General features: G+C 45.3%; 1 protein-coding gene across 1 annotated transcript in view; it reads left to right on the top strand.

The window, feature by feature from the left end:
- Positions 1–24,710, top strand: part of LOC111144894 (ATP binding cassette subfamily C member 2) — a 57,625-nt gene that overhangs the window by 18,460 nt on the left and 14,455 nt on the right. The window contains exons 9-21 of the mRNA XM_022499481.1: positions 141–318; positions 3,170–3,424; positions 4,657–4,722; positions 6,270–6,407; positions 6,949–7,095; positions 9,103–9,187; positions 9,882–9,948; positions 11,758–11,884; positions 14,073–14,249; positions 15,408–15,575; positions 18,326–18,506; positions 23,998–24,121; positions 24,386–24,521. Of these exons, the coding sequence (XP_022355189.1) occupies positions 141–318; positions 3,170–3,424; positions 4,657–4,722; positions 6,270–6,407; positions 6,949–7,095; positions 9,103–9,187; positions 9,882–9,948; positions 11,758–11,884; positions 14,073–14,249; positions 15,408–15,575; positions 18,326–18,506; positions 23,998–24,121; positions 24,386–24,521 (1,849 nt within the window). The remainder of the gene's footprint in view (positions 1–140; positions 319–3,169; positions 3,425–4,656; positions 4,723–6,269; positions 6,408–6,948; positions 7,096–9,102; positions 9,188–9,881; positions 9,949–11,757; positions 11,885–14,072; positions 14,250–15,407; positions 15,576–18,325; positions 18,507–23,997; positions 24,122–24,385; positions 24,522–24,710) is intronic.

Genomic DNA, 24,710 nt, shown 5'->3' on the forward strand with positions numbered 1-24,710 from the left:
CTGGTCTTCCACCGGCTTTGGACCATTCTGGTCACTTTGTTAACCACAGGGCAAGGGTAGGGTAGTTGGCCGTGCGTGAGGAGTGGGGAGAGTCCCTGGAGGCCTGACCGGACCTCACTGACTTCGTTTTGTTTCGGCAGGTTGCTGATCTCCTTTGCAAATACCCAAGACATGTATGTGTGGACCGGGTATCTCTATTCAGTCCTCTTCTTTGTGGTGGCCCTCGTGCAGTCTCTCTGCCTTCAGGGCTACTTTCAAATGTGCTTCATGCTGGGCATGATTGTGAGGACAACCATCATGGCGTCCGTATACAAGAAGGTGAGTGGCTTGTGTCAGAACTTGCTGAAAAAAATCCCCTTAAGTGTCAGCATTGATTCCAAGGGGCTGAGAAAAATTTGATGGAAATGATAACGGATCTTAACACTTGATTCTGACTAGCCAGATAGCCTCCTCTGGATTTTTCTTTGCAAGCTGTGGAAAAGTAGATTCACAGACATGTGTGACAGGGCATGTGTGTGATCAGGGGACACAGGGGAGGACACACACTAGAGGAGAGCTGGCAGGCTTTTCTCCACCCAGGATCTGCCTTTCAGCCTCGAAGGCTTGCATACCTGTCCCTCTCTTCTTGCCTCTCTCAACAAAGTGAGAGCACCTTGGGAAAGAATGGAAGATCAGAGTTCTCCCTTGGTGGCACATACACTAAGATTGGAAACCCTAGAAGATCAGGAACAAAGTGCTGGCCCATGGAAAACTCTTAAAACCACCATTTAAATTAGCTACTATGTGAAACTGGGTTCGTAAGACTTGTGCATCCATCTCGGTGACAATTTTGCCATAGACTAGAATGCTCTGTGGGCCAGGGCTCCATCTCCCCAGCCCCACTTTTGCTTAGACACTGCTTTTTCTCATCTTTAGCATCTGCCCATCCACTCTCTGCCTGACTCCCTTTTTCATTTTGTAAACACACATGCTCTCTGGTTACTGAGTTCTGCAGACTTGGGAAGATTCCCATGACTTTACAAAGATTTTGCTAATCTTCCTTCTGATATGTTGCTTTTAACATTTAACTTTCTCAGAGCCACTGTATTTTCCTCGTGTCCCAGATACCAAGGTGAAATCTCATTTTGTCCCTTGAAAATAGAATCAAACCTATCTCAATAAAAAAATAAATGAAAAGAAATGAGAATAGAATAGCTACCATCAGTGACTACAAGCCTGAGGGAAAAAATTGTACATGAGGAGATAGGACTTTCTATAGACTAGAACATTAAACACCAATTGCTTTTTCTTCCTCTCTTTCTTGGACCACTAGAGCATCCCATAGTGATTTCTCTGTTACAGTTCCTGGTTTTCTCCTTTGCGTTTGTCTCTTAAAACTAATGTGTCATTGTCTCGCAGATGTTGACTTGTCCAGAGACCCAGACAGGTAGTCCAAAATGTCTTTAGATCAGAAGTCTGGTCCAGACTGGAATTTGTCTCCCCCTCAATTTTTAATCCCCTTATTTCTTTTGGAGATACTGGATTTCTGCCCGTTTGCAGGATATGGGGGTCCCTAACCAGGCTATCTCAGCCATTTCTGTCAATGTACACTTTTACAATCATGGTGATTCATTCCCACTATTTTTGATTCTTAATATATTCCAAGTTTTAAACTGTTACAATCCATAAAGAATTTGTAAAATGGAATCCTTAATAAGTCTCTCATTCAAATAAATTTTGCTACTTAGATAGAATTTGAAATTGATTTCCTAGGTTTAGACAATGCTTCATTAATGAAATGTTATGAAAATTTTTTAATATCCATTATCTGTTCATGGTCCTGTGAAATAACTGCATTCTTCCTATTTTACAGAGAAGTAAGGCTTAGATCATTTCAATACCTACAATCACATAACCAGGTCTTGCCCTCAGATAAGGGCTAGTGGCACTAAACTAATGTCTAATGTCTCTTCTACTGCATTGAAATTTTATACAGAATAGAATAATGATGACCTTGACGGGTAATTAGTTTGTTTGGCTTTTTGGTTTGTCATGGGAAGGAGGTGTTTGTTTTTGCCCTCCCATTCCAAAGGGGAGACAGAGCAGCCGACTGATTTCTCTAAAACCTTGGTGGCCTAAGATTTTGGGGAATTTCCCTCATTTTACTGTATAACCAAGAATCCTGTTATGTTCCAAAGAAGCGTGTCTTGGTGGATTAAGACGAGGATGGCTGTGGATCCCTAGGACCACCCCTAGCCCATACACCATCTTTTGTGGGAATTATAAGGCTCTCCTTCCTCTAGGAAGATGTAGCCCATGCTGGGTGGTTGTTTGGTGAGCATGGTATGAATAAGTGCCAAATCCCTTGGCTGGGTACATTTGTGCAAGGCACTGTTGTAAGTGACAGACCTGTGGAAGTCAGTCTTTTGATCTCTCTAACATGAAAACAGAAGCCCATGCTAGATGATTCAGCATCTAGATTTTGCCCACAAGTTCCTGACAATAAGAAAATTGTTTTGCTTCATATGCATGAACCGTGCAGCTTTCCTCTTCATGCTAAGATCTCTGTCCTTCTTGGAAATGGTTGCAACTTCCTCATAAGAACATTGCTCCAAATAACATTGCCACATCCAAAGTCCGAAGGGCCAGAATCAATATGTGATTCCTCCCTTCCTGTCATCCTTCAGTATCTGATGCCCTACTGTGTGCCGTGTAATACAATAGTGAAATGAACAGATGTAGCCCTTGTCCTTACAGCGTTTACATCTGGTGGAAAAGTAGAAAGGTGAAACAATCGCAGTTCAGTGTGATGAAAGTAATGACAAAGGTAAGCCCAGAATGTTCTGGGAGTACCCAGGAAGTACCGGCATCTAACCCAGACTCAGGAAATCTTCTCAGAGTAAATTCCATCTGAACTGACACTAAAGAATGGGAATTTTCTGAGCAAAGAAATGTGTGTGTTGGGGAGGGGGTGGCAAGGGGTTCAGGGAGGTTGGAATAACCTGAAAGAGTAATCGAGAATGAGAGAACACTGTGTGTAAGATTTGGAGGCAAGAAGGCAGAGCCCCTGGGAAAAGTTGTGTCCATGTGGAGCCCATCCTTCTACTGTGTTCTCACTTCTTGAGTTTCCTTTTTACTCCCCGTTGTCCTTGGCCTTGTCCATAGATCCTAATTCCAATCTTTATCTTAGGCGCTGACCCTATCCAACCAGGCCAGGAAGCAGTACACTGTTGGAGAAACAGTGAACCTGATGTCTGTGGATGCCCAGAAGCTCATGGATGTGACCAGCTACCTTCATCTGCTGTGGTCAAATGTTCTCCAGATCACTTTATCCGTCTACTTCCTATGGGCCGAGCTGGGACCCTCTGTCTTAGCGGGTGTTGGGGTGATGATACTCCTAATTCCAGTTAATGGGATACTTGCCTCCAAGAGCAGAGCTGTTCAGGTAAAGAAACCGAGTCACCTTCTTCAAAGTCTAAAGTCTTGGGCTTACTCTAACTCTTGGGCATTTAGGCAGGCAAAGCTGATAGAAGACATTCTACCATCCCACATGAACATGGCTTTCTCTATCTTCCCTTTTCATCTTTCGGCCACTCTTAAATGTACTCCCTCTTTACTCATGTGAGAGGGCAGAGCCTGATTAGAGAGGGGAGAGCGTCCCAGGGATCCTGCACAGAACTCTTCTAGCCTGCTCTGCTGGGCATCTTAAAATTATTTTTAAGTAATGTCTACCCCCAACGTGGGGCTTGAACCCACAACCCTGAGATCAAGGGTCATACCCTCCACTGACTGAGCCAGCCACTACCCCAGGGCTGTTCTTAGAGTCATGGTGATTGGTCCTGTTTCCTTATCACAGCAGGACAGAGCAGTCATTCAGAGCAGATGCATGAGTGACCCAGATTTTAAGCCTAATTCTTGGCAATCAGCCCAGCTACTACCAGTGGTCAGGGCTCCCTGTGCGCAGTCCTGTGATCTGCCAGAAATCCTAGGGCTCCATGGTGAAGGTGATGTATTCACTCTTCACTTTGCCTTCCTTTAGTTACAAAGAATTCTTTTTAAAAGATTTATGGTACATACTATTCTGGGATCAGGGCATTAAATTAGACCAAAGCGCTTGGTCTTGTGGAGCTTATGTTTTCCTTAGGGTGGAGAGTCAGGCCATCAACAGAAGTAAACAGGAAATCTATCAGGTCATTAATACGATGAAGAAAATGAAATGGGGTGATAGGAGAGCAAGCAAATGGGTGGTGGTTTTAGATTACGGGGTCAGGGAAGGGCTGTGAGGAAGGTACCTCTGAGTTCAACTGCAAATAGCAGGAACCTGACTGTGAAGGAGCAAACCCCGGGAAGTACACCCTGGGAAGAGGCAAGCCAGGCAAAAAAATATATATATAATTATTATATTATTTATTTAATAAATAAATATATTTATTAAAATATATTTAATAAAAATATTAATATTTAATAAAACATGTTTTAAGGATCAGAACGAAGATGGGTGTGGCAGGAGCAGCCTGGGCAAAGGGGGTGGGAGGTGGGGGGAGACTTGCATCCTGTCACCGGGCTCCTCCAGTTCTTACCAAGTGACATCCACAGTGCCGCCAGCAAGACCTAGCATTCGTGCCAAATCTGGACCTTCTCACGAGGAAGTTGTTTTGTTTTACTTTTTCCTGGCAGGTAAAAAATATGAAAAATAAGGACAAACGGCTAAAGATCATGAATGAAATTCTCAGTGGGATGAAGGTGAGAAGTGGAGGGGGTACGGGTGGCTCTCCATGTAAAATGGCAGCCCCATGGGGTGGCGGCCTTCACCGAGGCTGTTGGGGTGGTGGATGCCCCCTTGGGGACTGAGGGGTGTCACAGGACCCCTGACTCCTCTGCCCACAAATCTCCAGGTCTCCAGGCTTCTCCCAGCTGTTTCAGGCCCTCTTTCGAATCTTGATTTCTGCTTATTTACCTTCAGTAGTTTCTTTTGTTTTATGTTTTACTGTAGAAATTGTCAAACGCACACAAAAGTAGAGAGAATGATCTTTGGCAGGGAGCCTGCTTCCCCCTCTCTCTCTCTGCCTTCCTCTCTGCCTACTGGTGCTCTCTATCTGTCAGATAAATTAAAAAATCCTTAAAAAAAAAAAAAAGTTCATTGCCTTGGGAAGCCTGGGTGGCTCAGTTGGTTAAGCGTCTGCGTCTGTCTTTGGCTCAGGTCATGATCCCAGGGTGCTGGGATTGAATCCCACATCGGGATCCTTGCTTGGCGGGGAGCCTGCCTCTCCCTCTGCCTGCTATTCCCTCTGCTTGTACTCTGACAAATAAATAAAATCTTTAAACAAAAAAAAGTTCATTGCCTTGATCTATTAGTAGTAGCAAAAGATTAAAATTTTAATTCTATTACTCCTTTGGCATTGATTAGCTGGAATTCTTTAATGAAGAAGTATCTTTAATCAACTAGTTGGTTACCCTAAAGTAAAGTTTGTATAGGACAGGTGGGGTAAATGCTTACTTCTTTCCCTCCATTTGGCCAGCTTTCAAAATAGTGCATTTCCTCCTGCAAAGATCACTAAGAAGTTATGTTTTAATAATTGTGTTGTTTTGAATTCAGAAATCTAAGCATTACCCTAAACTTCTTGAAAATGAAACAGAGGCCTCTTTTTTTTTAATTATGTTCAGTTAGCTAGTATATAGTACATCATTAATTTTTGATGTAGTGTTTAATGACTCATTAATTGCCCGTAACACTCCGTGCTCATCACCACACGTGTTAGAATGCAGAGGCCTCTTTCAACTCCCTGATATTTCTCTACACAGAGCTATCATATGCCTTTCTGCTGAATGTAGTAAATGAAAAGATAGCCCTGGCTTGGAGTCTCAGCTCTTACATTGCTAGCTTGGTAACTTTGGGCAAATTAAGTAGATTCTTCAACCTGTTTCCCTATCACTAAAATTGATACAATAATTCTACAAAAGTAGGGGACTCTCCCTGGTTTGCCCAGAACTTTCTGGGGTTAGCACTCTGAGATCCCACGTCTTGAGCAACCCCTTTAAACCCAGCAAACTGGGACAATCGATCTCACTAAGGTTGTTACAAGGATTAAGTAAGATAATGTGTATAAACCGTTTTTATACATAGGTTGTCAATAGATGTAACCCACCTTTCTATAATCGTACTTTATAATGTGGATTTCTACCCTCTGTCCCCCATTTTGGAGAGCATATCCTAAAATCTGGGCAGATGAGATCTACCTGGTGTCCTTTTGGGGCAACAGTGTGAGCTGTGCCGTTTTCTATCCTATTAGATCTTGAAATATTTTGCCTGGGAACCTTCATTCAAAAACCAAGTTCATGCACTTCGGAAGAAAGAGCTCAAGAACCTGCTGACCTTTGGGCAGATGCAGTCCCTGATGGTGTTTCTCTTATACTTGACTCCAGTCCTGGTGAGTAACAGGAATCAGTGGGTTGGATCAGCTTCCTGAAAAGGAAGGTCTGTTCTAGATAGACTGCCCAGTGCCCTTAGGCCTGACCCTGAAAGCCAGGGAGCTCCGCCCCCTCCTCAACTTCCCAAAGCTGCTATTCCTACCTCATGCCCCCCAGTTTCAACCTGGTGTACAATTTGGTGGTCTGTCCGCCCAGAGCACGTTTCCAGGATGGTCTGCATGAAGGTGGCATCCAGGAATGGTTTGCAGAGCAGTGTGTCTTATCTTCTTGAGGAGGCTGTGTGGGTCTAGAGCAGGAAGGAACACCAAAAAGCGAGCCGGGAGACCCGAACTGTGGTCCCAGCAATACTATTAATTGACCTGTGACCCCAGGCAAGATATTTCCTCTTCTCTGGACTCAGCTTTCTCGTTTGTAACACAAGAAGGTGGAGATAATCATCCCCAAGACTGCTTCAACTCTAATAGACTGTGTTCCCGAGACTTAGCATAAGACTGCTTGAAACCGGTGCGGAATGAATTCCTCATGACCTTGCTTTTCCAGGTGTCTGTGATCACGTTTTCAGTTTACACTCTGGTGGATAGCAATAATATTTTGGATGCAGAAAAGGCCTTCACCTCCATCACCCTCTTCAATATCCTGCGCTTTCCCCTGAGCATGTTTCCCCTGGTAATCTCCTCCATTCTCCAGGTGGGTAGGATCTCTCCCTGCTAACTGATTATCTCTGGTTAAAAGCCTTACTTTCCAAAATAACTGGCCTGTCGTAGCTCACTTCCAGCTTCCGTGGGTGAACTTTTGATCAGAGAGATTTCTTTGGTCTCTGGAGACCAAGTTTGGTCTTATTAAAATCACAAGCTCTCAGAGCCCTAGTTTATCTGACTATAAAATGGGGAGAATCATACCAATCTCCTCTACTCACAGGGAGACAATGGTAGTGAAGGCTTTTAGTGAGAGAATGATGATGAGCCCTGATACCTGGAATATTCCTAAGCCTTTTTCCTCAGCCCAGTTTCCCCCACATTTTTCCAAGGCCTTGGCAGGGGGGAGGGGGGTGGTAATTTATACAGCATTAGGGAAATACGGCACAAAGGGAAAGAAAAGATTCTCTCTGCATGAAGCCATGTGGTGGTAAAACTGAATGTAGTTCATGAGTTTGGAGTTTGAGAGGCCTCAGACGGGCTGGAGGGAGAGTCGCGCTCCTGAAGAGTGAGCACAGTCCGTGAGATGCACCGGGTATCAGCCCTCAGGAGAATGTTCGTGGGGTGGGTGGTAGACTAGTGACGTGGCCAGGAAGATGGAATGTGGTGACGTGCATTGACCTCAGGGGTGCCTGGCTTCAGTCTGTAAGAATGACGAGTTTAAGAACTCCCTGTCCCAGAGGGTGTTAAGAAAGGCTGACCAATGGGCACCTGGGTGGCTCAGATGGTTAAGTCTGCCTTTGGCTCAGGTCATGATCTCCAGGTCCTGGGATCAAGCCCCACATGGGGTTCCCAGCCCAGCAGGGAGTCTGCTTCTCCCTCTCCCTCTGCATCTCCCCTGTTCATGCTCTCTCTGTATCTCTCTGTCTCAAATGAATAAATAAGATCTTTAAAAAAAGAAAGAAAGAAAGAAAGAAAAGAAAAAAGAAAAAAAGGCTGACTAACTTGGCTGATGAAGAAACTGCAGGTCCTTTTTAGATTCAGATAGCTTCTTACATGGATCGCAAAAGCAAGATCAGGAGAGGTTTCTGCTCCCTGCGTTCCATGTCTCACAGGATGACTAAGACATGAAGGGGGCTGGCTGACCACGCACCATGGGCAGTGGGGCACTCCTGTCTGAGGCGCTGACCCACACGGCAGCTGCCCTCAGAGGAGCGGGTGAGGCAGACAGTCCGCAACTTCACTAGAACCCAGGCGGTAATGAGAAACCGTCTCCTGGCAGGCCCCCTGGGAATAGGGAGGCAAGTGACAAATGTCCTTGTAAGAGCTGCCGGGCATCCTCCCAAGTTCTCCTGTTTCAGGAGACCACAGGGTGTTCTGCCAGTGCTTAGGTAAGCTGTAGTTTGTTTTGTTTTGTTTTATTAACATAATGTATTATTAGCCCCAGGGGTACAGGTCTGTGAATTGCCGGGTTTACACACTTCACAGCAATCACCGTAGCACATAACTTCCCCAGTGTCCATAACCCTACCACTCTCTCCCTACCCTCTCCCCCGCACAACCTAGGTCAGCTGTAGTTTAAACCTGGGCCGTGTGGATATTTGTAAGGTCTCTGGGGTGCCATGGCCAGTTCCTCTATAAAGGGTCCCAGTGGTGGCTCAGTTAGGACGCTGGATGAGCCCAAGGCAGGAACTCCATTACAGAAGAGCACATCAGGGGCCCAGTTACCAAAACCAAACAGAAGTTAGGGTTTTGTCTTAGAAGAAGACAGAAGATGGTTTCTGAAACTGGGTCCAAAAATTGGAGAGATGGCCATAGAGTTGACCCCCGAGTTTTCTAAAGGGGTGGAACAGAACATCTTAATTGCCTTCTGTCTCCCAAGGCTGAGGTGTGGCTGAGTCTTTGGTGGGTCTGAGGTGCCCACTGTGGCGCCTGGCGAGCAGCCTGGCAAGTTGGCACTGCTTCCACCTCCAGAGCTGATGACAAAGTCAAAATCCTCTCCCTGCTTGTGCTTGTCATTGGATATTTTATTCTTCAGATGCTTTGTGTCCTTCCCTAGGCCAGTGTTTCCAGAGACCGGCTAGAAAAGTACTTGGGAGGGGATGACTTGGATACCTCCGCCATTCGCCGTGACTGCAATTTCGGTGAGGAATTCTGAAGTTGTTCCCCACACTACTTCACAGCACTGGCACATTGATATTGGGGGGCTTAGGGGCAGCCAACTGATTGACAGGGAGAACCGGGGGTTTGCCTTGAACCTACATTTGCATAATAAGCTTACTGTTTTTACTTAAATTCTGTTTTCATTTAGAGCACTTAGCCAGATTGCTAAACTGAGCTGGGCCAGCTACTGTGGGGGTGAGCAGGGAGTCCTGCAAAAGATACAAAAGTCAGGATAGAGCCAAGCATGTGAACTGGGGAAGGTAGGGAAGAACATACGCAGGTTCTGAAGGTCTGAGGCCTGGGGGCTGCCATGGCCAGAGCAAGCTGTGTGTCTGGAATGCAGGGAGTGGCCAGATTTCTGTCTGGAGGTGGAATTTTTTTACCAGGACACAAGGCAACAGAGGGCCTGAGAATGTACCCAGAGCGTCTGCAAGTCTGGAATCTGGGTCCTGACAGGTCTGGAAATCTGAGCAAAAGGGCCTTTGTTGGTGGGCCATCTTTGGTCTCACCGCGGGAGTTACCCTTTGCCCTTGTTAATAGGGGAGCCAGCACCTGACAGAGGTGACCTCAGGATCCGTCGAAGGAAGCGAAGATGGACATGTGAGAGCTGAGGAGGGGCAGACAGACACATGGGGATCTCCATGGGACTAAAAGAGAGGGCCTTCTTCTCCACAGACAAAGCTGTGCAGTTTTCAGAGGCCTCCTTTACCTGGGACCAGGACTCGGAAGCCACAATCCAAGAGTGAGTTGCCTCCTTTCCGTATTGTTGTTCTTCGGGATTTCCCTTGCCAGTCCTGTTCTTGGAAGATTCCACGTAATAGGGCACGTGGGAAATGGGCTATGTGCCCATGTTCAGTATAGGCTAATCCCTGGAGGGACGAGCTGACGGCAAAATCCTGAGCCTCTTTCCCTGTAACTGCCTCTGACTCCCCGCTGTCTTCCTTGAGGCTGAACGCCTCCAGCTAAGAACCCGTGAAGTACTCCAGACTGTGGATGGAGGGAGCGCAGCATTGGCAAGTGGCCTAGGGCTCTGGGTATGGTAAAGGAGACACACAAGAATCCAAAATCAATTTCATTTTATCCATTCGTTCAAGAATAGTAACCAAGAATATGGCTTCTTTCCCCCCAATGAACAATGGGACTGCCTCTAACTAAGCTTCAACTTGAGTTTTACATCTAAATAACCCATTTCCGCATCCCACCTCCTCTGCCCTAAGCCCACCCTTTCCTGCCATGCTGCTGCTCGCCCAGGAGTTCCCTTATCCACAGTTTTGCTCTCCATGATTTCGGTTACCTGCAGTCAACCTTGGTCTGGAAGGAGGTGATCCTCCTTCTGACCAACAGTCTGAAGGTCAGTAATAGCCTAACGCTGGGTCACAGCACTGACATTATTCACCTCCCTTCAGCTCTTCAGGTAGGCCTTGTCTGATCTTGCATCATCAGAAGGGTGCGTGCGGTACCGTAAGAGAGCAAGACCTCATTCACATGCCTTTTCTTACACTATATTGTTCCAATTTTTCTATCTTGTTAGTTATTGTGAATCTCTTACTGGGCCTAATTTATGAATTTAACTGTATCATAGGGCTGTCTGACAGGAGAAAACACTGTCTACACAGGGTGAAATACACGGCATATATCCAGCGGCACTGAACACAGCACACACGATACCCAGGAAGCCTGTGCAGGCCAGATCTTCCTTCCCGACCCAGCAAACCTTATCTTCTCCCTGTTACACCTAGGACTTGCCACACTTCTTATTTCTACAGCCTTTCCTATGGATTCTGGAGCCTGCCCCAGGAGGCATCAGGCCAAGAGCCCCTCCTCTGAACCCTCCCAACCCGAAAGCCTTCCTTTGCAAAGAGAAGACTGGACAGAGCTCCCACTTTGAGCTGAACTTCTTTTAGACTTTTACTAGCAACGGGCAGGTTCAGAAAGATTGTGAGCAAGAGCCCGATGTTCCAAATATTCCAGGGACTCAAAAACAGGCTGGGCACAGAGTTCATAGGAGTCCAGGCCAGTGAGTGCTCCTCCCCAGCCAGACACAGCCAGATCTCCAGGGGACAGGGCAGGGAATGTGTGCTTTCAGCAAGTGTCCCCCTGAATGGCTATTCTTGTCGAATAACCAAGTTTGGGAAACACGGATCTATTCCAACCCCATTAGTCCTTAAATGAGGGTCCAGATGAAGCGACTTTCCAAGATCACACAGCTTAGCGGTAGCAGAGTTGAGACTCAAACTCCGGTCTCCAGACTCCCATTAAGGTCTTGTTCAATGGTACCATGTTGGTGCTAAGAGAATTTTTCCAGTTGAAAGCTATAATGGTACAAAGAGCTCATATAGTTGGGTAAGATAGGGTTCACTCTCTAGCCCTTTAGAGCTTAAAAAAAAAAGTATTAAAGAAGCATTTCAGGGTCTTCTATATTCAAGACAAATTTTCCAATCTTGAGGAGAAGTTTCCTAATGCCAGACTTCCCATGGAGAGTCTGAGAAGCAGCCTGAACTACTCTTGAATAACTCCCTCCACTTCCTTCAAATGCTCTTCTCTCTTTCAGTGTGAACCTGGACATTATGCCAGGCCAGCTGGTGGCTGTGGTGGGCACTGTGGGCTCTGGGAAGTCATCCTTGATGTCAGCCATGCTGGGAGAAATGGAAAATGTCCATGGGCACATCACCATCAAGGTGAGAGTGGATGCCAAGGAGAAGAGTTCTGACATTCAAGTGTGGGCCACTTAGTGCTGCTTTCTTGTTTGGGAGAATGCACTGAGGAGGAGAATCTGCTAACCACTGTTGTTGTCTTGCTGTTGGTGCTGTCTTACGGACATTTGTTAGACTTGCAAACTGTAGATCTTTGCCCTACTCCACACATAGATTCAAACTCCGGGGTAGATTCTGGAAACCTGCAGGGTTTTGCGTTTTTGGTTTTTTGTTTTGTTTTGTTGTTTGTTTGTTTGTTTTTAAAGATTTTATTTATTCAGTTGACAGAGAGAGACACAGTGAGAGAGGGAACACAAGCATGGGGAGTAGGGGAGGGAGAAGCAGGCCTCCCGCCGAGCAGGGAACACTATGCGGGGCTCAATCCCAGAACCCTGGGACCACGACCCGAGCCGAAGGCAGCCTCCTAACCAACTGAGCCACCCAGGTGCACTGAAACCTGAGTTTTTAATGAGGTCCCCAGGTGATTCCCATATGTATACTTAACTTTGAAAACTTAAACAGAGCCTTCTCCCTTCAAAGTATAGGAAGTTCTGCTTTATCTGTGTTTCTAAAAGCATCATTAAAAATTTACATAACTTTTGGGGCACCTGGGTGGCTCAGTTGGTTAAGTGTGCTTTCTCATGCCTTCAGCTCAGGTCATGATCCCAGGGTCCTGGGATCGAGTTCCACATCGGGCTTCCTGCTCAGTGGAGAGTCTGATTCTCCCTCTGCTTGTGTTCTCTCTCTCTCTCTCAAATCTTAAAAAAAAAAAAAAAAAGTAACTCTGTAACCAGGATACCAACAAAACTAATAACAATAACAATTAAAACAGCAACATTGTAAATTACACTCAGCATCGCAGTTAGCCCTGGACTGCCTACCTCCTCCTTCGAGAGCTTGGTCTTTGAGGCACTGCTTCCAATACAGAAGCTTGATACCAGGTGTAGATATCTTCATCAGTTTTTTTAAACAGAGAAGAAATCTTTTCATAGTAGCTTCATTAGCACTCTCTGCTTCCCCAGAGAGTTAAATTTGGGGGAAATTACAGGTACTTGGAATCATTTAACCAGTCACTACTTGCATCCAAAAAACAAAAAAAAAGTCAATAAGCTTTTTAGCTTTTTTCCTTAAGATCTTCGTATATTGCCAAGCGTTTCTTTCTAATTAGGAGAGACCTTGCCCCGGTTGCCTGATACTGACATGCTTAGAAAATTAAGAACTAACGCTTCTTTCACATTATCCTGACATTATTCCCTGATTTACCAATCGCTTATGAGCTAATTTACATTAAATAAACATGCAGTATAGCAGAACAGACTCTATAGATTAAAATCTGTTTCCCAGCTTCTTTTTAAAAACGATTTCTTTACTTTAGAGGGCATGTGAGTGAACGGGGATAGGGCAGGTGGAGGGAAAGGGAGAGAGAGAATTTCAAAAATTTCAAGATCCTGGGTCACGATCCCAGGATCCTGGGATCGAGTTCCACACCAGGCTCCCTGCTCAGGGAGCCTTTGTCAGGCTCCATCTCTCTTTGGACATGATCTGCTTCATGCATCAGCCTGCACCGAAATTCAAATCTCTTGGTTCTTCCTAAAATATCATCTATATTATCTCCTGTGTCAGTGTTAGCCCTCTGTTGGTCTTAGGAAACTCACTGGGGACTGACTAAAAAAAAAAAAAAAAAAAAATGTTTGGGGTACCTGGGTGGTTCAGTGGGTTAAAGCCTCTGCCTTTGGCTCAGGTCATGATCCCAGGGTCCAGAGATCGAGCCCCACATCGGGCTCTCTGCTCAGCGGGGAGCCTGCTTCCCCCTCTCTCTCTTCCTGCCTCTCTGCCTACTTGTGATCTCTCTCTGTCAAATAAATAAAATCTTTAAAAAACAAACAAAAAAACCCCTGTTCTAGGAGCAGCATGTGCATTCATCCCCCAGTTTTGGGGATCATGACTACAAAGTGATAGTAAAAAAGGCGGGGAGGGGTAAATGAAGAATAGGGTCTCAAATCTTTCTCCCTTGTTGCTACAATACATACAAGCACATTTATAAATATCAGATGCCTAACATTCATCTTTTCAAATCCAAGTTCTGTTTTTTCTTCTCCATCCTCCTATTCCTTCCTCCAACCCTGCATTTCTGGAGAGATGACTGTCACATGCTCTGATCCTTCCCATCTAGGGCACCATAGCCTATGTCCCCCAGCAATCCTGGATCCAGAATGGCACCATAAAGGACAACATCCTCTTTGGATCCGAGTTCAATGAAAAGAGATACCAGCAGATTCTGGAGGCCTGTGCCCTCCTGCAAGACTTGGAAGTACTGCCTGGAGGAGACCTGGCTGAGATTGGAGAGAAGGTACTTGGAACCCCAAGGGACCTTGAAGGGTGAAGAAATAGCAAAGGCAAAAAAGTGAGGATGGTGGAGAGGATGGGAGGACAAGAGCTGGCCGGTTTGCATAGTCAGGTTGGAACAAACACCAGAAAACATGAGTTTATACAATATTTGAAAATTAAAAATTTGTAGCTGGAAGCAAATATCAGAGTTGTGTCATCTAAAAGAAAGCTGATGAGGGTCTGAGAGGCTAACCAACCAGTGCCTGGCTCAAGGCTGACCTCACAGGGGGAGGAGCAGAGAGGCAGGACCAGAACTTGTGTCCTAACTCTACCTCCGGATATGAGTGAGGCCCAGAGAAAGGTCCGATAATCTCCTTCGCATGCTTAGAAATTTAGTGTGAATGATTTTCTCAGGTTATTAATGCCTTTCTTAAAAACAGATTCTTAATGACTTTATCCATTATATGGTCACAGCATAACTGGTTATGTATTTAGAGTGTTTTCAACTTTCCTCCCTATTACTAACAATGAATAGAGCAGCCTTTGGGGGACAAGGATCTTCAGATATTAGCAGATTAATGAAGATATGGCTCAAGAATGATTTTGTACATTAATTCAACATACATTTACTGAGGACCTACTATGTGCCACACACTATTTTAAGTGCTGGATTTATATCTGTGAGTTAAATAGAGAAAATCTGCCCTGATCTAGTTTTACATTCCCATGGGGATGGATACAAAATTCATAAGTAAATCATATAATAGAAAATGGTAGGCGCCTGGGTGGCTCAGTGGGTTAAACCTCTGCCTTCGGTTCAGGTTATGACCCCAGGGTCTTGGGATAGAGGCCCACATCGGGCTCTCTGCTCAGTGGGAAGTCTGCTTCCCCTCTCCCACTCCTCCTGCTTGTGTTCCTTCTCTCTCCATGTCTCTGCAAATAAATAAATAAAATCTTAAAAGAAAATGGTAATTTGGGCCTACATTTAATAATTGGGCAGTATGTATTTGAAGTAATGTATTTGAATCTAAGTTACTTACTTATATAAAGGAACCTATAAGATTTTAAAGTCCTTGATAACTTATGGGGGGAAATCGCTTCCTTTCCCCTCCTTAACGAATAGTGTCTGCAAAGGCAGAACTGTGGAGTAGTGCTTAACAGAAATTATTTTATTCTTCAGGGTATAAATCTCAGTGGGGGTCAGAAGCAGCGGATCAGCCTGGCCAGAGCTACCTATCAGAATTCAGACATCTACATTCTGGATGACCCCCTGTCGGCCGTGGATGCTCATGTGGGAAAACATATTTTCAATAAGGTCTTGGGTCCCAATGGCCTATTGAAAGGCAAGGTGAGAAATTATTTAAAGCAAAGAAGACATTGGCGTGGGGGGTGGGGTGGGGAGACACATGTCCTTGGACTGCAGCTGTCCTGAAGTAAATTTCCTTACTTATCTGCCTCCTAGGCTGCTGAGGACATACAGTGTCACACTGGTCTCCCAGGCAAGGACCCATGAAAGCTTCCAACTTGAGGTCATGGCCTGTGCCAGAACTGTCTGATTGGAGCCTTGTTCTGTAGCTCTGACATTGAGCCTCTTAGGATGATCGATTGTGATAGAAGGCTCTTTGAGACCTGCGGTATAATAAGGAATATGTTTGGGTTTTGTCCCCAGGTCCTGGCACAGACCCCCTAACCCTTGGACTTTGCTAAGTAATAATACTAGGAGTGGTTTCTGTTCATAAGCCTGAGGAGTGACTTAGGATGTGTTCCCTCGACCGCTTCAGGACAGGGCTGTTGGAGAGAAAGCCCAGGTGATAGGTGGGTTAGAACTTTCAGCCCCACCTACAAACCTCTGGGGACGGAGGGAGGGCCTGAAGACTGGGTTACAAAAATCTGTGGACAATGGGATTCAAAGGGCTTCTGGATTGGTGTCAGCACAGCAAAGGTCCTGAGAGGATGGCCCAGCTGGTGAGAGCAGGGGAGGCCCTCAGGTGCTCCCCACACCCCCATATGTTGCTCTGTTTGCATTTCTTCCATTTGACTCTTCTTGAGTCGTGTCCTTTACAACGAGCTGACAAACCGAAGTGTGTTCTGGAGATCTGTGAGCCACTCTAGCAAGTTATTGTTCACGAGGAAGGGGCTTTATAGCTGGTTGGTCAGAAGTATGGGTGGCGCAAGAATTCCAGCCAGTATCCGAGATCAGGTCCATCTCATGGGCCCGAGCCCGTAAGCTGTGTGGTTTGTGCTAATTCCAGGAAGTCAGTGTCAGAATGGAATTGAATCGTCTGAAAACCTCCCAGAGGACCCCACAAGTCACCTCACTGGTGGGACAGAGGTCATCCTGCAGGTTTTAGCGCTCTGCTCTATGAAGGCGCTTCCCCAGATCCCCCACAGCATGTAGGAATGCTGTGCCTGGAAGGGATGACTCAACCTAAACATAAAGAGCCAACATTTCTTGAGTATTCGTTATGTCCCAGGCTGGTGCTAAGTACTTTGACTGCACTTCCTCACTTGGTTCTCACAACGCTCCTGAGAGACAGCACCGATGAGGCAGCCAGAACAAGTGAGAAGGGCCCGTGGTAGGTGAAGACTTGGCTTTTCTTACCATGGGCCACTTAGCACATCTTCCCGGACATGGCGGCCTGAAAGGGGAAGGGGCTGACAGATCCCCTCGAGGATTTGATCGTGTTCCTCCCCAGCAGTAAGTGTAGAATGAGGGCTGTCAAAAATAGCTCCCTGAGCATTGGTCAGTAAAACTCCCATCTGTGTTTGGCCTGTTTCTTTCAAGACTTTTCGATTGCTGCCGGTCAGGATAGGTGGGCTGCTGTCCCACTGAGGCCCTTTGCCTCTTTGGATCGGCGAGTCAACAGGAGCTCACTCTCCATTCTACTCCTGGTTCTGGCTCCTGTCTATAAGTCCTCTTGGCCCCATTTATTCATGAACCGTGTACCACCCCGTGACTGACTTGCTGCAAAGACTGGGCATACACACGTGAAAAGGCCTGGTCCCTGCTTTCAAGTAAACATAGAATCTAATGGGAAGACATACAGAAAAGCGAACAATAATAATAATACAAGAATTATTTTAATGGCAGTCTATACAAACTACAATAGAACCATTAGTCCCCAGGTAAGACAGTCCCAAGTCTTACCTGGGGACTCAGGAAAGGCTCCCAGAAGACTTGGCTTTGAGCTGAGACTGGGAGGGTGAGCATTTCCTGGGTCTTCTAGATATGAGGGATCTGGTCTCTGTGGGGTCATGAGGTAGAGAACAGAGGCAGTGGCTTGGGTCCTCTCTCCAGAGGCCCATATCAACCCCATCCCCTGTCTGAAACACATTACTGATCCATGAGCGTTTTTCTTTCTCTGACTGGAGTCTCTGCGTCCTTGGTCAGTGTGGTTCACAAGTACTCAGGAATACAAGGGATGCCAACTCTCCCGCACCAGGGAGGGCCTGGGCTGAAGACAAAGTTGGATGCCCCTGCCTTGTCTCTAACGTGCTGAAAGAATCTGAGCAGCTCTTGTTAGTTTAGTCGGTTAGCTGGTTATTTGAAGGGGAAGTTAGTTAGCTAGTTATTTGGTTTGTATGCATCAGTTATACTGATAGGCTTTGATCGCAAGTAACATTCCTAAGCTCCTAGGAAGCTGGAAGAATGTGTGTAGGGAAAACCGCATATCACTACAGAAAATAACTGAATATATCCACTAGGGAAGGAGTCTCATCTTACACACAGGGTCTGGTGTTAGGATGAGGTGCTGGAAAGGAAAGAGGAAGGAAAAGAGATTAGGTGGTCAGGGCTACATTTTGAAACCCAGCTCTACTTTGAAACAGAATTAAGATGACTGTTTTTCTTTTCTTCTTCTCCTCCTCCTCCTCCTTCTTTCTTTCTTTCTTTCTTTCTTCTTCTTCTTCTTCTTTTTTTTTTTTTTTTTTTAAGAGCAAGTCAAGGAAGGTGATAGACATTCTGGGTAATTGGAAGTTAGCTACCCATAGTTAGTGGGAGGTTAGTTTCTTTCCTTTTTAAGAGCAAGCCAAGGATGGTGGTGGCCAGAGCGTCTCACTAAGGAAAGGCGATGGTACAACCCACTGTTGTTCTTTCAGACTCGACTCTTGGTTACGCATAGCGTTCACTTTCTTCCCCAAGTGGATGAGATCGTGGTTCTGGAGCATGGCACCATCTTGGAGAAGGGATCCTACAGCTCTCTGCTGGCCAAGAAAGGATCGTTTGCTAAGATTCTGAAGACATTCACAAAACAGACGGGTCCTGAGGAAGAGGCCACAGGTATGTAAGGAAGAATGGAACAAGATAAAGCTTGGGTATGGAAAGGGTAGGACTGGTAAACTGTTATCTCCTTCCTGAACTATTCAGTATCCAATAGATTAGATTTGGAAGTGAATTATGCAGAGAGCCAAAATCTGTTCTTTCTGTATTTTATGTCTCTGTAAAGAAACACAGTCTAAAAACTCTGTGCCTGAGCCAAATGGGGGGCTCATCTTGCTCATACGGTCTCTGACATGCAGTCGATGGACACTAGAAGGGTATGACTGAAGATTTAGGGTTATTAGCCCTTGTGGAAGAAACCCTAGTGGCTTCAGGGGCCCCCTTTTAGGGATGCTGTGCTCTATTGATTCATATTACCCATCCCACCCCACCTACCCTGAATCCACTAAAACCACTTCCTGGACAGCTTCATAGGCTGGTCCCAAGTGTACACAGAATTTTTTTTTCAAAGATTTTATTTATTTATTTGACAGAGCAAGATCTCAAGTAGGCAGAGAGGTAGGTGGTGGGTGGGGGAGGAGCAGGCTCTCTGCTGAGCAGGGAGCCTGATGCAGGGCTCCATCCCAGGACCCTGAGATCATGACCTGAGCCAAAGGCAGAGGCTTAACCCACTGAGCCACCCAGGCGCCCCTGTACACAGAATTCTTGATAAGCCCTAACAAAGGCATCCGGACCAATATACCAAAACCACTGGGTGTTTCAACTCGGGAAAAATCATGGCAGTTGCATGGTCTCACAGTGTACCATAGGAATAGCCCCTAATACCACCACTATTGGGATCATCAATTAGTTCTAGTCAGCAATGGAGCCCTGATCCCTGAGGACCTTCCCAAGGATCTGCCAACAGTAGTCCTGTACATAGTCCTAGGTATCTACTTCCATAGCAGTCACCAGCAGAAGATCAAGCCTGAGAAAGCAAGATCTGGAGAGTGAATTCCAGAAGTCAGTTGGGAGAGGGAGTAGCTACAGAGCCAGCAAGTGGGGGCTCATGCAGGCATTGAAGTCAGGAAATATGATGGTTCAAAACCACCCTGGGGAGCTCAAGAGATGGAAAGAAAAGCCTAAACCAGAAAGTCTGTAAGTGTTGGAGGGATAGTGCAGGAGCAAAAACCAGGATGATATGGGTGACAGGGACTGGCAGCCATCCCAGGAGATCGGGGTAGGGGCACTTCAAACCAGCAGAAAGGAAGAAGCCAGAACTTTCCATCAGCCTTTATGTACTCTAGGGACTGGCCTGGAGAAAACTAAAAGCACCTGCCTGGGGAGCGAAGGTCCCAAGTCAAAGGGCAGTATCTGATGCTCGATTCCCCTGAGTCATTGCTTAGTCAACCACAGCACCATGACTTGCTCCAACAGTTTCCTTATGCTATGTCTAGCCTTTCCTCCCCTCCCTTTGGCCATGATCGGAGTTTCTGGATTCTGTTATAAACCCCCATGGGTGGATGGCCCCTTTGAAGTAATCCTGTCCTTTATGTACAAAGGTCAGTTTGCAAAACAGCTCATCAAGCCTTTGTTCTGGTAAACACTGATTAACTATGTCTGAGCGTTGCCTGGCACGCTGCTGCTGTTGGTTCTGGGACTCAAGGTTCAGACCAGTATATGGCAGAATGAAGGGAAGGGCAGGAGGGCAAGGTGACCTGTATCAATACTGGTTTGGTGTATTAGTTTCTTAATTAGCTGGCATAACAAAGAACTACAGACCGAGTGGCTTAAAAAACAAATTTATTTTCTTATGGTTCTGGAGGCTAAGTCCCAAATCAAAGTGTTGGTAGGATTCGTTCCTTCTGAAGGTGATGGGGAAGGATCTGTTTCAGGCTTCTCTCCTAGCTTCTGGAGGTTTCTTGGCAGTCTTTGGCAATTTTGGCTTGGAGATACACCACATTATTCTCTTCTTCTTCTCATGGGATGCATGTGTGTCTCTATGTCCAAATTTCCCCTTTGTATAAGGACATCAGACATAATGGATTAGGGGCCCATCATATTCCAATCTGACCTCCTCATAACTATGTCTATAATGAGCCTACTGCCAAATAGGGTCATATTCCGAGGTAGTGGAAGTTAGGATTTCAACACACACATTTGGCAGCAGACTAAATTCAGTCTATCACACCAGTCCTCTGACACACCCAAATTCTTTCTTGTGTGCAAAATACATTCATGCCATACCGACGTCCACAATGTCTTAATTATTCCAGTATCAACTCTAAGTCCAAAATCTCATCTAAATGTCAGTTCGAAGTCCCGCATATCAACATTTGACTCATGCAAGTCACTTGTGGGTGAGACTTGGAGTCTTGGGGCAGAATTCCTCTCCATCTGTCAAGCTGCAAGATCAGACAGGTTATCTGCTTCAGTAGTGAAACAAGCATAGGATAGACATTCCCATTCCAAAAGGGAAAGATCTGAAGGAAAAAGGGGTCATGAATCCCAAGCAAATCTAAAATCTAGCAGGACAGATTCCATCAGATTTTTAAGGTTCGATAATGATCTTGTTTGGCCTGATGCTGTCTGTTGTTGAGGCTCAACCTGGGCTGGTGGTTTCAACTCCTCCACCCCTGGGCAGTGGTCGCACCCTATGGAACTGAGGAGTAGCCAACCCCAGTGTCATTGTTCCCTTTACTTGAATGATAACACAGCTCTCCGCAGCTGGATAGCTCTATTGGTACATGTTCCGCCTCTAGAATCCTAGAAGTCTGACAGCATTCCTTTGTTTGGTCCTTTCTCTGTCCCCTCCAGTCCAGACGGGCAGCACTTCTGCTAAGAGGGCTGGTCGGATTAAGTCATATACTCAGTCTCCTTAGTAAATCTGCTCTTGACCCTTGCTGGTGGATTTTTCATTTTCGTTATTGTGCTTTTCTAGAATTTCTTTTTTAAAATTTGATCTCTTTATTGATGTTCTCTATTTGATGAGAACTCATTCTCATACTTCATTTATTTTTTTATTAAAGATTTTTATTTATTTGACAGAGATCACAAGCAGGCAGAAAGGCAGGCAGAGAGAGGAGGGGAAGCAGGCTCGCCGCTTAGCAGAGAGCCCGATGCGGGGCTCGATCCCACAACCCTGGGATCGAGCCCGATGCAGGGCTCAATCCCACGACCCTGGAATCATGACCTGAGCTGAAGGCAGAGGCTTTAACTCACTGAGCCACCCACGTGCCCCTCATTCTCATACTTTAGATCTCAGACATGGCTTCCTTTCGTTCTTTGGACATATTTATAATAGTCAATTTGAAGTCTTTCTCTGCTAAGTCCAATGTCTGTGCTTCCATGGGTAGAGTTCCTGTTGACTGTTCCTCCCCACCCCCACCCCGTATATGGTCCCATGCTTTCTTCTTTGTATGTCTCACAATTTTTTTGTTGAAAACTGGTCACTTTAAATAATGCAACTCTGGAAATAAGATTTTTCTTCCTTAGCCTGTCAGAATTTGTTGTTGTTTGTCCTGTTTAGTTTCCTGAACTAATTCTTATGAAATCTGTATTTTTTGTCCTATGTGGCCACAGAAGTCTCTGCTTGGTTGGTCAGCTAATTATTAGACAGAGAATTCCTTAAGGGCCTGGAATCAATAAATCACTCAGCTTTTTCTGAAAGACTTCATGGTGGGAGGGAAGGCATGTCCCTAACACACCAATAGGCAGTTGGCAATTCTGCTTCACCTTTTTTTCCTTCTTGTCCAGAGTCTGAAGGTTAGCCTGGGTAAGAGAATAGGGCCTTCTCATGTCTGTCTTGAGCATGTGCACAGCCCTACCCGTGCGTACAGCGTTCTAGATTGCCAGGAATACATTAAAAATATCAAAGATCTCTAAGGGTATCTTCTTCCCCTATTTTCCCTTTTAAGTTTTTGTTTAGCTTATTATTTGCCCCAACTGTTATCATCCCTTAGGCAACTCCAATGTTAGACAGTTGCTGCTGATTATTTTAGCTAACTCCAGTAAGTCTGGTCCAATAAAGACAAGCCCTGTGAATCACTTCTCGGCCTTTTGGCTAAGATCAAGTGTAAAGACAAGCCCTGTGAATGGGGTTTTCTAGAGAACTGCAGGCAGGTCAAATAATGACAATTCTCTAGGGATTGAAATTGATAATCCAAGGGTTAATGGGACTAGTAATCACAACTGCAACTTTTTACCCAGGCCTTTAAATTCCCCTGACTCTCCCATCTTTGGGGAGGCAAATTTGAGGCTTGTCCTCCCATCTCTTCATTTGGCTTCATCTTGCGTAAACCCTTTCCTTGTTGAACAGTTAGTATCTCAGTGATTGCCTGTCCTGTTCATTGGGAAGTCAGACTTGGGTTTGGTTCCAGGATGAGACTTTTGGGAGAGCTTGAACACATTCTCTTCCCTCCAGCAGTTAGGAGGCTGCTGATTTTTTTGTAGTTACCATGTTTGTGAGGTTATTAGTATTCTAAGCTATAGCAGATCCAAGGAGGAAATTAAACTATCAAAAAACTTAATGTTCTTACTGAGATTTAGCTATTTTTCTTAAATAAATGTTCCTTGGATTGTTGCAAGACTGGTTAATTTCAGAGTTATAAAGTTGGTTTTAACAATATTTTGCCATTGGGGCCCCTGGGTGGCTCAGTCGTTTGGGCATCTGCCTTTGGCTCAGGTCATAATCCCAGGGTCCTGGGATCCAGGCCCACATTAGTCTCCCTGCTCAGTGGGAGCCTGCTTCTTGCTCTCCTCCCTGCTCATGCTCTCTTCTCACTATCTCTGTCTTTCTCTCAAATAAATAAAGTCTTAAAAAATATATTTTGCCATTGATTTCATGGAGTTATCAATTTCCAGAGCTCTTTATCATTGCCACTGATGCCCCAGCTGTTTTAGATTTTATTTTTAATTTTTAAAATTTCTTTCTTATTTGCAGGATATGTTTTTTGAATGTTTTAAATTCAGGGATGCCTGGGTGGCTTAGTCAGTTAAGCATCTAACTCTTGATTTTGGCTCAAGTTATGATCTCAGGTGGTGGGATTGAATCCCACATCAGACTCCATGCTGGGCATGGTCCTGCTTGGAATTTTCTCTCTCCTTTCTTCCTCCTCTCTCTCCCTCTCTAAAAGGGAAAGGGAAAAAACAAGAATAAAAATAAAAAATATTTTAAATTCATAAAACTTTGTAAAGTTATTTGAAGTTCGAGAAGAGCATTTTCAATTTACACTCACCTCCTTAGTCAATTCTAAGAATTAGGACTCTTCTGCTTATCTACTCTAACCCTTAAAAAGTTCTTTTCTTGCTGCAAAGAAACTAAGACGCTTCTGGGAATATTTCTCTCCTTTGAACATTTCTCTTCTACTAGAAACTCCTCTCTCCTTTATTCTGGTATTTCTCGGTGAGAAGGTGTACTAATCAATAATCATTCTGGAACAAAATCACCAGCCTGTGTGTATGTCTGGGATCTCTTGCTGAGGGGCCAGCAAGATCAGAAAAGAATTCTTCTCGTTTGTAGAACTTTGCAGCTCTATGTTGCCATCTCCCTAACCTTTGATGTGTCTCCTAGTCAATGAAGACACTGAAGAAGATGATGACTGTGGGCTGATGCCCAGTGTGGAGGAAATCCCTGAGGATGTGGCCTCCTTAACCACAAAAAGAGAGAACAGCCTTCATCGAACACTTAGTCGCAGGTTGGTCATCTCGTCAGCTGGCAGCCCTCGGCACATCCATATTTCCACTCGATCATTCTCTTTCTCTCTGTGGGCTTTTCCCAAGGGAGTGGACACCGGGATACTCCCACCCCTTTGTTTCTTTGAATGGAGTGGGGCTGGGAGGTGGCAGGTTTCCCCCAGAGCACTTCAATGTAAGCAGAGCGACTGTGACACATGCTTGCTTCTTGACCTTGGGGTGCACCTGCGTGCTCAAGAACGCATCCCCCCCTCTCGATTTCTCAGTTCTAGGTCCAATAGCAGGCATCAGAAATCCCTAAGAAACTCTTTGAAAACTCGGAATGTGAACACCCTGAAGGAGGAAGAAGAAACAGTGAAAGGACAAAAACTAATTAAGAAGGAATTCATAGAAACTGGAAAGGTGGGCACCACGATAAAAAGTTCCATTTGAGGTGATACAAGGCTTGGGATCTGAACATTGTAAAGTTTGATGATTTGACTATCTGTCTACGGGAGGGATAAGTCTTTTGTCCTTTGCAAATCATTAAATTCATCATTGAAATGTTGGTAGAGGCTTTGGGCTTTCTATCAAATATTTCCAAGAAGGATA

Source organism: Enhydra lutris, unplaced genomic scaffold, assembly GCF_002288905.1.
Source record: "Enhydra lutris kenyoni isolate GAN:26980312 unplaced genomic scaffold, ASM228890v2 scaffoldscaffold12, whole genome shotgun sequence".
Lineage (NCBI taxonomy): Eukaryota > Metazoa > Chordata > Mammalia > Carnivora > Mustelidae > Enhydra > Enhydra lutris.